The sequence below is a fragment of the Podarcis cretensis genome, assembly GCF_951804945.1.
Source record: "Podarcis cretensis genome assembly, chromosome: 2".
Lineage (NCBI taxonomy): Eukaryota > Metazoa > Chordata > Lepidosauria > Squamata > Lacertidae > Podarcis > Podarcis cretensis.
Genome location: NC_137171.1, coordinates 1,740,993 through 1,753,633, shown reverse-complemented (window position 1 = coordinate 1,753,633; position 12,641 = coordinate 1,740,993). Strand labels below are relative to the sequence as shown.

Below are 12,641 nucleotides of genomic sequence, written 5' to 3'. Positions count from 1 at the left end.
CCCTTTGTGGTTAAAGTAGAGCTGCACCACAGGCAAGCGTTGGCCCTTTTGAAAACACACACCTGAGAATAGCAGGGACTGAACCCGGGCTCTTTGGCAAGGGCTGGAAAGCTTATGATCACTCATAGGGCTAAGATCCCTTTCCCAAGCAGACTACAGTGGTACCTCAGGTTACATACGCTTCAGGTTACAGACTCCGCTAACCCAGAAATATTACTTTGCTTCAGGATGAGAACAGAAATTGGGCTCCGGTGGCGCAGCAGCAGCAGGAGGCCCCATTAGCTAAAGTGGCGCTTCAGGTTAAGAACAGTTTCAGGTTAAGAACGGACCTCCAGAACGTTCCCTAAGAAACCAGAGGCCTTTCTTTTAGGCATTGTCGGCCAGAGTGTGCAAAAGAAGGATCGAACTTTTTTTATGTATGCTACAACAGCAGCAAGGATACTCATCGCTAAATGCTGGAAAACTCAAGACTTGCCCACACTGGAAGAATGGCAGATGCAACTGATGGACTATATGGAATTGGCGGAAATGACGGGCAGAATCAGAAACCTGGGAGAAGAACTGGTGGAGGAGGATTGGAACAAATTTAAGGACTATTTACAAAAATATTGTAAATTGTATGAATGTTAAGAAAGATGTAAGATTAGTAACAGTATGGCTTCAACAAATCAAACATAAAAAACATAAATTTAAGCGTAATTGGAAGAAAAGATAAATTTTGGTTAAACTGTATTTTATAATTAAGTATTTTATAAGAGTGATTTTAAATTCCGAAATTTGAGAATTAATTTGGGGAAATTTTATCATATGAATGGAACTAATTTAATAATTTGCTAGCAAAATTTATAAGTCTAGAATGCAGGAGCAAGAGTTGAGAGGAAGTCCAAGGAGGTGCATGAAATATGGATATTTGAAAATACCTATGTATTTGATTGTTTTAAAAAATGCTTAATAAATATTTATAAAAAAAAAACGAAATGAAAAGGAGAGAAAAAAAAAAAAGAACGGACCTCCAGAACAAATTAAGTACTTAACCCGAGGTACCACTGTATACTGTAACTCATCAACGTCAGTGCCCTGGGAAGATGGCGGAGGTTAATCTGTCTCAAGCCAGAAGCGTGACTAAGGAATCACCCAGACTTCCTTTTGTGCCACATTTCTAGGTGCAGGTCCAGCCTTTAAAGCACCATGTCCTGGCAGTCTCTCTCTCTCTCTCTCTCTCTGTGTGTGTGTGTGTGTGTGTTCTAGCGCTTTCCCCAGGAAAACGCACATTTTACTGCTAAATCTGGTTTTTCACATATTACCGTTTGCTCCGATTCAGTAGTAGATTTTGCTGGGACAAAAAATAAATCTGCTTGGACACAGAGCCTGAAAAGCATGGCAGCAAAGGAAGCCTGGATGAACCCTCAGATGAGGTGTGCTCTGTTCAGCTTGGGGGATGCAGCTGCTGCTGCTGCATCCTGAGAACCTGCTTCAGAAGTGGTGCAGGGCAGAAACTCCATGCCGCTTCTGAGCTGGGCTCTGTGCTTTCTTTGCACTGGAAAAGCAGCAGTGTGGATGCCCCCCCCCCCCGAAGCAGCTGGGACAGGAGGTGGAAAGGGAGGGAGAGAGGAAAGAAGGGGCTTCTTTCAGCCTAAGGAGGTAAGAGGTAAGAGGGGCATGGAAGGGAGAGAGTCCTTGCATCTTCCTCTCCTCTCCTCTAGTGTGCAAACCCATCTTCAGATTGACCACTTCTAGGGAGTCTTCACAGTGGCATAGCTCAATAATTTTAGACTGGGCAGAATGGTCTTACCCTGGCGGGTGGGTGCTCTTTAGCCGGTAATGTGTATTACTTCACTTCCTCCAATATGTGGGAAGTCAGTTCTGCTGCATTTGGGGCCCCTCCTGCTTGTTCTGGGACCCCAGACCTCTGTTGTTGGTGCCGGTTGAACCATTTTGTTGAAGAGACTGAGATTCCGGCTCCAGACCTTTGCATCCTTTCCTGTCCCTTCAAACATGGTGGGGCTTGGCAGAGGCGGAGCTTCATGCTCTGGCACCGGGGATGGGGGCAGAGAACAGGAGAAGGCGGGGCTGGCACACATCCTGGGGGCGGGGCAGCCACGATGGCACCCTGCCAGGACCACGCTGTTGGGGGCAGTGCACTCCCCCCGCACTCCTCTTCTTCCGCTGCCAGTGGGGCTTCTCTCTAACTAGCAGGGGCAGAGGAGAGGAGATGCTCTCCTGAACAGTCCTGGGGCAGAACATTGGCAAGCCAAGGCAGTGGCCAAGGCAGTATAAAGGCATGTCCCTAACCCCACCCTTCCTAGTCCCATCATGGAGGATAAGGAGGGAAAGGTCAGCTGGATCTTGATGGCTCTGCTGTGTGCTTCTGTGCTGCTGGAAACTGCAGGAGGGGAGAGTGACTGTTGCTCTCAGGTCCTCCTTTGTGGCTTCCTGTAGGGATCTGGCTGGCCACTGTCAGAAACATATGCTGGACTAGATGGACCTTTGGCCTAATCCAGCAGGGCTCTTCTTGTCTTCTTATGCACCACTGGCTTCATGAGGCTGCCTCTGCTCCACCATGTGCTCCACTCCCACCAGTAACAGTGAACTTGCAGGCAATGCACAGAAAGGTCTTTGACAGCCTCTCTCCTCTGACCTGGTCAGCTTCAATGCCCTCAGCTCCGTCTCCCCAACTGCCTCTCTGTTCATGGGAGCTATCTTCTCCCACATCAGACCATTGGTCCATCTAGCCCAATAGTGACTGTGGAAGAAGATGACAGCAGGACAATCACATTGAGAAGTGAGGGAAGGAACCCCCTTGCACTTCCTCTATAGCATGTCATCCATGGACACCAATTGTTTCTGTGGCACTCCTTTTTTCTCCTTTTTTCTGATCAGCAAATAGGATTCAAAAGCCTTCCGAGATTCTGCCAGGTACTGTCCATGTGCTCTCAAGCATATCAGTGAAACCATAAGGGCTAGAAACTTTCCCCATTTTTAAAAAATCCACCCACACCTTTGCATGAAAGCTGATGTGCCAGGAGGCTGGATTCTGTTGCTGCACCTTTGCTCCACTTGCACAGAATTGTGACACAAACTCAGCCCTGTGGTTTTAATTGTTTGACTTATTCAACCCTCAAATCTTAAGGAGGGGCAGAGGGGGCTGGCAAGTTTAGAAAGCTGCTGTTTTTACAAAGATATGAGAGAAGTTGTTTTGGCAAAAATGGAGGGAGCTGAGAGGTGCGGGATTCCGTTAATATCCCCCCCCCCAAAAAAAAAAAAAATCTAAGCACTGCACATATTCTTAAACCGGGAATAAATCTGACCTGGAGTGGAAGGATTTTTCAGGTTTGTTGTTCAGAGGTTACAAAGGAAGCACTGAGTCAGACACTTTGCAGACTGTCTACATTAAATCTTCAGTCTCTTCCTTTCCTCTGTCTTGGCTGCGAATTGTTCCACCAACAGTAACTGCCCCCATAAGAAATAAGGGAGGGGGAAAGAGATCTTTACTGAAGCCCAAATAAAATAATAATGGTAAAGTAAAACAAAACTGCCATGAGATTTCAGAAGGAAACGAACCCCGAGAAGGCCTCTCCCCCTTCCACTGCAACTGCTTGGGAAAGAGGCAGCGCCACACAGAGCTGTTGTTACGAGACCAGAGGCTTCCACTTCCCATTTTCTAATTAAAGACTCTTCAGAGAACCAGGGGCGTTGCTAGGTGCTAAAAAAGGACCCAGGGGTGCAGGCCTGTGGCACAAATTTGCATCCATTTTGCATATGCTAATTTAAGGATGTCTCTGGGCAAAAGTAGAGGGCAGGTGGCTGAGGACTCCCAGCACTGCCTGCTCGCTACTTTGCCCCATGGTCTGTGAGGGATGGCAAGAGGCAGCAGAGATGTGCCCAGGGCCCAGCTGTCCTGTAAGCAAATTTAAAGAGAGAGAAAAATTAAAATGGGAGAGAAAGGGGCAGGAGATCTTGAGCCAAGGAACCCGTGGGGTGGGATGGAGGGGGGAGAGAGATTTGAGTCACTTCACATTTAAAGCTCTATCAAACGCACAGCGCTTTCAAATCCATATGTTCCAAAATAACACAAGAACCAAAACACAGATACCCTTGGAAGTCCAAGTGGAGTAAGCCCACTTGAACGCAGTGGGGTTTACTTCTGAGTAGACCAAGGGCTTTTCTGTTGGGATGACAGGGTGGCAGGCCTGCTACCTCTAGCAATTCCTAGGACATGATCTATGTTCCACTTCACTTGTGTTTTATTCATAGATCCTCTACAATTCTATATGCTTGTAGAACTTTATAATGGGCACAGCATACAACATCCTAAATAACTAAGGCATACCTTCCAACATTTCTCTGGTGAAAATAGGGACATCCTCTTCTGCATCAGGAAGCTTCTCCTGTGCTTGATCTCGCCCCACACATAGACGTCATGCTCACATGTACACATAGATATCAATCACCTTGAGTCAATGACAGGTTGTCCTTGCAGGATTGTTGTAAAGAAAAAATGTCTGAGGGAAGGAACTGTGTATAACACCTTCCACAGATAAATAGAATAAAATAAAAATTTAGCCTTAAGCTGCCTTGAGTCCCTGTGAGGGGAAAAGGCGGGATATAGTAGCAGTAATGGAAACTGTGAGAAAGATCAGGAACACACGATAGAAGAAATCCTGTTGAACTCAGTGGGATTGAGTTCTGAGTAAAAATGCAGTGTAAGGCTGCCCAGTCTTTACCCAGTTACCTGGGAGTAAGCTCCATTGAATACTGTGGGACTTACTTCTGAGTAGACAGTGTAAGGCTCCATTTTCAATAAAGGAATAAATACTCATTAAAAACGGCTTGCTGCTGAAGCATTGCAGTTCATGGATTTAAAGTGTACTGGTGACCTTTTCCTTCAAAATTACAAGAAGGGCTTCGTATGCCAGATTTACCATTTCCTTCATTGGGTGCAGGGATTTTCTTTTCAGGATAAACAGGACTCTCACTCACCCACACCACTTTTAATTGTTCTCTGAGATGGGGAGGGGAGGAAAAAGGAAAACCGGGACATTCTGGGATCAAATGAAACCGGGACATCTTCTGTAATTTCAGGACTATCCCTGGAAAATCAGGACACTTGGAGGGTATGCTAAGGTTGTGTTGTTGTTTGTAAAAAAGCAAGTTTCTAGACCTCATTGTGGCTGCAAGTATGGATTTCATAGGGAGAAGAGAAGTAGGAAGGTTTAAATGCGCTGCATAGCAGTTGTCTTCTGGAAAAAAACCAGAACAAATGGTCAAATTTGCATGACTTATGCAGGTCGCATCCTTCTGGGCATGTCATTTGAGTGGCTTTGGGTCACGTGTTTTAAATGCATGTATAGCTCTGCCTGTGCCCACCCAGATGATGTCAGTGCTGGTACCTTGGGGAGGATTAGCTTGAGCAGCATTTACTGAAACATGATGGGCCATTGGAGTTCGTTGAGCCTTTTGCCTTGGAGGACAAGAAGATTCACTCCTCAATTAGAGTTTTGATGGTTTCGGAAGTGGCACACTGCCCTCCAGTGGCCAGACAGCTGAACTGAACAAAACAACAACATGTACCTCTCTTCCTCTGGGCTGGGCCAGACGTTTTGCTTCCTGGGAGGCAAAGGACAAGATGGTGCCCCCTCCCATTCCACATACAGAAGCCGAATAGGCTGGCACCGGAATGTTAGTTCCACACTGGTGTCAGTTTGGGAGAGTGAGGCAACCAGGGGCGCTTAGGAGAGGCCTTAGGAGAAAGAGTCCAGGGGATCCTGACCCTGCCCACCAGCACCTGCTGCCTCACCAGGCCTCATGGCAGAGTGTCTCAAGAGACCTTCCATATCAACCCCAATTGTACGACATTACAGCAGGATCATGAGCCCTCTCCCTACAGTGTTGTGCAATGTCTTTCGACTTAACCTGAAGCAAATACATATTAAAATGAATGTGTAGAATCAAACAACAAACTACCAGTGTTCTAAATTTCAAACAGTCAGTTTTCCTGAAGTCCACCAGTGGACAATGCAAGGTACCTGGCCTCCCTCTAGCCAATATGTTCCTGCATCCTGGGATGGAGAGGGGAAGGGACAATGTGGCAGCAAGGTTGTCGCAGTGGAAATGCTCCAGCAGGAGCTGCATTGGTTTGGCTCTGCTGATGTGTTGACCCCATGACAATCTCAGAGTTCGCTGGGAAGAAGGATTGACTGTTAAACCACTCTGGGAATCTGAGGGGAACATGGGTTTCTAATAACTCTGAGCACCCTTAACAAACTACATTTCCCAGGATTCTTTAAGGGAAGCCATGACTGTTTAAAGTGGTGCAGTACTGCTTTAAATGCATAGTGCAGATGGGGCCCCTGTGTGGGCAATGTCTACTCTAGTCTTAAAAGTCACAATGATTGCTAGTTTTCCAGTTGCTATTATGGGGCTGGCCTCAGCACCAAGTTTAGCTCACTGCACATTGCTTATGTCTTAACAGAAACCAGAAGAAGCTGCAAGAAACAGTGAAACAGAACGAGGACTAAATGAACTATATATAAAATTATAATCATAAAATATGCTCATCTGCTTAATTTGAATGACTTTATCCATGGCATAGGAATCCAACTGTCATTGGCTGCCAGAGTCTAGATTAGTGCAGCAGAAATATTTTGTGGGGGGAAATGATTGATCTATCTGTTTTGTGTTTTGTCCTTAGAGCATCAGCCTTCTGACTCATCTGAATTTTGTACACCTCCTCAAATGTGGGAATTGCTAGCACTTTTTGTGAATCATTAGAGTAGGTGGGTAGATCATGCTCTTTGATTTGCTCCAAGGCACTCTGCCTGCCTTCTCTGAGTTCCCCAAGTGCACTCCTGGAAAGAATGGTGAAAGCACCCAGAGCGGCGGAAGTGATCACAAGCCAGTCAAGCTATTGGCTACAATCCTGAAATTCTCAAGACACAGTGAACCATCACTGAGATTTGAAATATTTGTGTTCTCACAGTTCCCACCCCTTCCAAAATTCTGCTTAATTGCTTGAGCGGCACAACTGGTTACCAACCAATTTAACATAGCTCACATCCTGCCAGATGACTGCTGTATGACTGCACATGCCCATTAGGTGGCAGTATAGAGAATGACAAAGAAGAGGGCTGTAAAACACCAAGGGAACAGGGATCGCACTGCTTATTCTGTAGCTATCATATTCTTCCTAATACGGAAGCAGCTTGCACTTGTTAAACTGGGCTGCCCCCCGCTCCGCGCCATGCCATTTTCCTAGGAAGCCTATTGATGCTGTGCCGCAAGTGCCCCCCTCCGCGCCCCGCCAGGATCTCTGAGGCTTAGAAAAGTGCCCAGCAGGAGACACCCATCCATATACAAAGAGGCTGTTGTCTCAAAGCTTCAATAAAGCTTCCCGCTGAGCCAGTGGCGTAGCGTGGGTTGTCAGCACCCGGGGCAAGGCAAGTAATTTGCGCCCCCTAACCCTGGATTTGCGCCCCCTAACCCTACCCCTAACCCCCAGATGTTGCGCCCGGCCCCCCCTGCACCCCCCCCCACGCTACGCCACTGCGCTGAGCAGATTCTTTGGGGGAGAATCGGGAGCAGCGAGCGAACTGGACCTTCACCATGACTAGATCGATTCTGCTATACTAACTTGCCCAGGTATCGATGAATTGCATACAGGTTGAAGGATGGAGCATTCAAGTCAGTTTCAGGAGTTAATCTCTGCCCCTAAAACGGACGAGGTGCTCAAGTGTTCTAACTAGCGGGACCATCACCGCAGAACGTAGCCTACTGCAAGCTATATAACTAGATTCCTTTTATGTAGATTTGGGCTCGTTTAAAAATTGTAGCATTTTTAAAAGGAAATTAAGGCAGTACTAATAAGAAATTTCTGTGGCAAAAGCAAAATCCAGAACTGTGTGACTGCAAAACCATCTACGAAACTGATGTAACGGAGGATGGGCGGAAAGAGGGAAACGTTGCACTTGTTTGATAGGTTGCCGCAGTAGCAGACCAGCTTATGCGTAGAAGATTTCTGGAGAAATTTAAGAAGTCATTGCCTTTTATTGCGGGGGGGGGGGGAGGACGCCAACGTGCCAGGTAAATATACTGCGGTTTGGAGACAAGTGACTCGCTCTCTTCTGAGAAAAGTGGGTGGCTCTTAAAAGAGCCTTTGGGTTCTGGGTGGCCTTTCTCAGCAGCAGAGTCCGCTTACTTGGAGCTGGTGTACTTGGTGACAGCCTTGGTGCCCTCCGAGACCGCGTGCTTGGCCAGCTCCCCCGGCAGCAAGAGGCGCACGGCCGTCTGGATCTCCCGGGAGGTGATGGTGGAGCGCTTGTTGTAATGCGCCAGGCGAGAAGCCTCTCCGGCGATGCGCTCGAAGATGTCGTTCACAAAGGAGTTCATGATGCTCATGGCCTTGGAGGAGATGCCGGTGTCGGGGTGGACCTGCTTCAGCACCTTGTAGACGTAGATGGAGTAGCTCTCCTTGCGGCTCTTGCGGCGCTTCTTGTCGCCCTTCTTCTGCGTCTTGGTCACCGCCTTCTTGGAGCCCTTCTTGGGGGCCGGAGCAGACTTGGCTGGCTCGGGCATCGTGCAGGAAGCCCCCCCACTTTCTGTACCAGCAAAAAGAAGAAAAAGCGAAGGGTGAAGCGGGCTAACTCATCCCAGCCCTGTATTTATAGTCTCCCTATGCAAATAAAGGGTTCCAATGCCGAACGTTTCCATTGGCTGAGGGCAGCATTTTGTAGCGCCGCCACTGCGCACGCACATGCAAATTAGAGTGCTGCAAGCGCCGGCTCTTCATTGGGCGGCAGCTGCCTCTCCGCTCCCGATTGGCCGCCTTTAGAAATTGTCTTCTTATTGGCTCTGCTGTGCTGGTGACAGATCTGACCAATCCGTAATTGCGCTTCCCTGGGCGAGGAGGGCATAAAAGGCGCCGGGGGTTCTTTTCTTCCTAACTGCAGTTTTATTTTTGGTTGCGCCTCTGAGCGGAGCTGAGTCAGGGTCGCCATGTCTGGCCGCGGCAAGCAAGGGGGGAAGGCGAGGGCCAAGGCCAAGTCGCGATCCTCGCGCGCCGGCCTCCAGTTCCCCGTCGGCCGCGTGCACCGCCTGCTCCGCAAAGGGAACTACGCCGAGCGGGTGGGCGCGGGAGCCCCCGTTTACCTGGCCGCGGTGCTGGAGTATCTCACGGCTGAAATACTGGAGCTGGCGGGCAACGCTGCCCGGGACAACAAGAAAACGAGGATCATTCCCCGTCACCTGCAGCTGGCGGTTCGCAACGATGAAGAATTGAACAAGCTGCTGGGAGGAGTCACTATTGCCCAGGGGGGAGTCTTGCCCAATATCCAGGCTGTTCTGCTTCCCAAGAAGACAGAGAGCCACAAGCCCAAAGGCAAATGAGGAAGAAGCGGGCTCTTTCACCTAACAACCTAAAAAATCTGTGCATCACAAAAAGGCTCTTTTAAGAGCCACCCACAAATATCAAAAAAGGCTGAAAAAAACAACTTATAGTGAAAATGCGTTCCCTTTCCCTCCTCCCCCCGCAAAAAAGGGAAAGGAGCTTTTGAATTTTGGGGGGATGCGTATAACGCGTGTTTAAACGGAAGGGAGTCAGTAACTTTCCTTCGCTGCACATAATCTGCAGTATGATTTGGAAACGGGAGGTAAAAGAGCCCTGACGTCTGGCAGCTACAACAAAGTATAAACTTTAGTGGCAGAAAGTTTGGTACATAAGGCTACTTTGTAACAGCAATACAACTCTTTGTTGAAAACATGGATGGCCCTTAAAAGGGCCTTTTGAGTATTTTTTTTGGTAACTGCTAATGCTACTGCGGCATCGCCCAATTTTAGCCGCCGAATCCGTACAGAGTGCGGCCCTGGCGCTTCAAGGCATAGACCACATCCATGGCAGTCACGGTCTTCCTCTTGGCGTGCTCCGTGTAAGTCACGGCATCGCGGATGACATTCTCCAGGAAAACCTTCAGCACGCCCCGGGTCTCCTCGTAGATCAGCCCAGAGATGCGCTTGACTCCTCCACGGCGAGCCAAGCGGCGAATCGCAGGCTTCGTGATGCCCTGGATGTTATCGCGCAGCACCTTGCGGTGGCGCTTGGCGCCCCCTTTCCCGAGCCCCTTCCCCCCTTTTCCACGGCCCGACATCTTAGAGCTTCAAAGACCTTGCGAATGAGAGCGACAGGCAGCAGTTTCAGTTTATATAGTCTGAAAGCCGACCTGAAAGAAAACTTTGAGCGGGGAGAGAACATAGGCGCGTATACTGTTACAACAACGCTATAGGGCAATGATAAGTCAGCTTCTCCAATAAAACGCAGCAGTATTTCAAATCAGCCAGTAATAAATTAGCTGCAACAATTTAACTGCAAGCGCGCGCTGGCGCCTTCCCTGCTTTTGAGCAGGCGTAGAAAGGTATTCTTATGACGTACAATTCACTCGCTTCCCCTTCATTTCTGTGTAGGGTCCCTGAAAACTCTGACCACTACCAGGACAATGGTACAATCTGAGCATATGAAAGCTGTTTTGTAATGTCATCCTATTGGACCATCAAGTATTAAAATACAACTCAGCTTGCGCTGGAGATTGATGTACTGTACCTACATGAGAGGGCATGGGCAACTCTAGTCTAGTCTGTCCTTTAACCCATGATGGCCTTTCTTCAGGCTTGAGGGATACTCTTAAGGTTGCTTCCCTCATTACCTAATTCCTTTCTTCTTCATCCTCACGTCAGTAGGAGGGGAAATTTTTGTGTTTTCCCTGCAGAGATGTGACACCAAGCATGGCTTGCTGCATTCCCAAACTGAGGTAGTTAGAACTAGGACATTTCCTGTAAAACATGTATTTCCTGCACTAAACATAGCCCTGTCCCCAACGCCAAGGTAAAGCGGGCTCTTCCACCCAAGTTCTAGTGTAAAGTTCAACTTCTGCTGATGGAACTTAATCGTCGACATGGACGGAGTTCCGCCTCCTCATTCAGAGTAATGTTGGCGATCTAAATAAATAATTAAAAAAATGTCCAGTAGCACCTATTTTATTTATTTCGACTGCGTCAGACCAACACGGCCTCCTACCTGAATCTAGAATCATGGTTGGCGATCTTGTTTGAATGTGACCCCCTATTTCCCAGGACACATACACTCTCAACCAGGTTCTACATGCTGGATCTGCCTGGACACACTGCAGACCTTTGCCCCCCAAGCTAAGCCCCAGCAGCGTGCAGCGGAGCTTCATCAGGCACGTCTATTCCGCACATCTCTGGGACCTGCGTGTTAAGGGCGAGAAATAAACAATGATTATGGTAATAATTCAAAGGATACATCTATAATTGACCAGCTGTCCACGAGACCAAAGCTGACACATTGACTCTAGGGCGAAATATAGCGCGCACACGACAGAAACAAGCTCTTCCTTATGGCATAATTTAAATTACTTCTTTTAAATGAAGTAATTGAAGAAGAAGTGTGCATGCACACGAAAGCTCATACCTAGAACTAACTTAGTTGGTCTTTAAGGTGCTACTGGAAGGAATTTTTTTTTTTTTTTGTTTTGTTTTCATTCACCAAAGCACACCTCAAGTATTAGAAACACTCTCACCCCTTCTGTCAGACGACTGTAAGAAGAAGCCGCGGAAGATCGGAGTGGGGGCTGTTATGCCCCAACTTTTCGATTGGCTGAGAGGGCTCTTAAGCTCATCCCCACTTGGGCGCGCACATGCAAATGATAAGCCTGTGATTTCCGACTTCCAATTGGATGAACGCGTCGTCTCCCCCTCAGGTTGGTGCAGACTTAGAAATCTTTTTCCCAATTGGTTTATTTTATTTTTTTACTCCATCTCCAGCCAATCAGAAGCGTCATTTTCGAGCCTCTCGGAAGGTATAAAAGCCCCTCGCCGGCTTTGCCTCCCGTAGTTGGCTCGCTTTCCTGGGAGAGGAAGTTGTGTGGATTCAGCGACGACAGCATGTCTGGCCGCGGCAAGCAGGGAGGCAAGGCGAGGGCCAAGGCCAAGTCGCGCTCTTCGCGGGCCGGCCTGCAGTTCCCCGTGGGCCGCGTGCACCGCCTGCTGCGCAAGGGCAACTACGCCGAGCGGGTGGGCGCCGGCGCGCCCGTCTACTTGGCGGCCGTGCTCGAGTACCTGACGGCCGAGATCCTCGAGCTGGCCGGCAACGCCGCTCGCGACAACAAGAAGACCCGCATCATCCCCCGCCACCTGCAGCTGGCCATCCGCAACGACGAGGAGCTCAACAAGCTGCTCGGCAAAGTCACCATCGCCCAGGGCGGCGTCCTGCCCAACATCCAAGCCGTCCTCCTGCCCAAGAAGACCGAGAGCCACAAGGCCAAAGGGAAGTGAAGCTGCTTTTCTGGGCCTCGCAGTTCTCCTTGAAACTGAACCAAAGGCTCTTTTCAGAGCCACCCACACCTTCCAGAAAAGAGCTGACAATCGCCTGATGGCTGTTGCCTCAATCCTTTCTTGCTTTCCCCTTTGCTACAGTTGGTAGAAATGGAGGCCGTATGACATGTGTGCTTTCAAATCATTTATCATTAGTTTTATTTGTTGATGATATGGTTATCAAAGTTGGCAATTATGTCTTTGATATGTTACCGGAAAAATCCGAGGGCTACCTTGGACAAAAAGTAAAGACACCAACCAGA

At 48.5% G+C, this 12,641-nt stretch overlaps 3 protein-coding genes and 2 pseudogenes across 5 annotated transcripts in view; 2 read left to right on the top strand and 3 right to left on the bottom strand.

Annotated features, from left to right (window-relative positions):
* LOC307211332 (histone H3.2) overlaps positions 1 to 12,641 on the bottom strand; it is a 193,365-nt gene that overhangs the window by 167,800 nt on the left and 12,924 nt on the right. The gene's annotated exons all lie outside the window — the stretch shown is intronic.
* On the bottom strand, positions 8,024 to 8,626 carry LOC307210225 (histone H2B 5 pseudogene; annotated as a pseudogene). Its single transcript has one exon. The product of its transcript is annotated as a histone H2B 5 pseudogene (transcript).
* On the top strand, positions 8,825 to 9,453 carry LOC307209781 (histone H2A type 2-B). Its single transcript, XM_079965155.1, has one exon. The coding sequence runs from the start codon at positions 8,992 to 8,994 to the stop codon at positions 9,379 to 9,381; it is 390 nt and encodes a 129-aa protein (XP_079821281.1). The 5' UTR covers positions 8,825 to 8,991; the 3' UTR covers positions 9,382 to 9,453.
* Positions 9,816 to 10,205, bottom strand: LOC307209782 (histone H4). Its single transcript, XM_079965156.1, has one exon. The coding sequence runs from the start codon at positions 10,137 to 10,139 to the stop codon at positions 9,828 to 9,830; it is 312 nt and encodes a 103-aa protein (XP_079821282.1). The 5' UTR covers positions 10,140 to 10,205; the 3' UTR covers positions 9,816 to 9,827.
* Positions 11,947 to 12,578, top strand: LOC307209310 (histone H2A type 2-C pseudogene; annotated as a pseudogene). The gene has a single exon. The product of its transcript is annotated as a histone H2A type 2-C pseudogene (transcript).

Bases quoted from the DNA above. Each gene is read 5' to 3' on its own strand.
- LOC307209781 (XM_079965155.1), top strand. From the start codon at position 8,992: ATGTCTGGCCGCGGCAAGCAAGGGGGGAAGGCGAGGGCCAAGGCCAAG.
- LOC307209782 (XM_079965156.1), bottom strand. From the start codon at position 10,139: ATGTCGGGCCGTGGAAAAGGGGGGAAGGGGCTCGGGAAAGGGGGCGCC.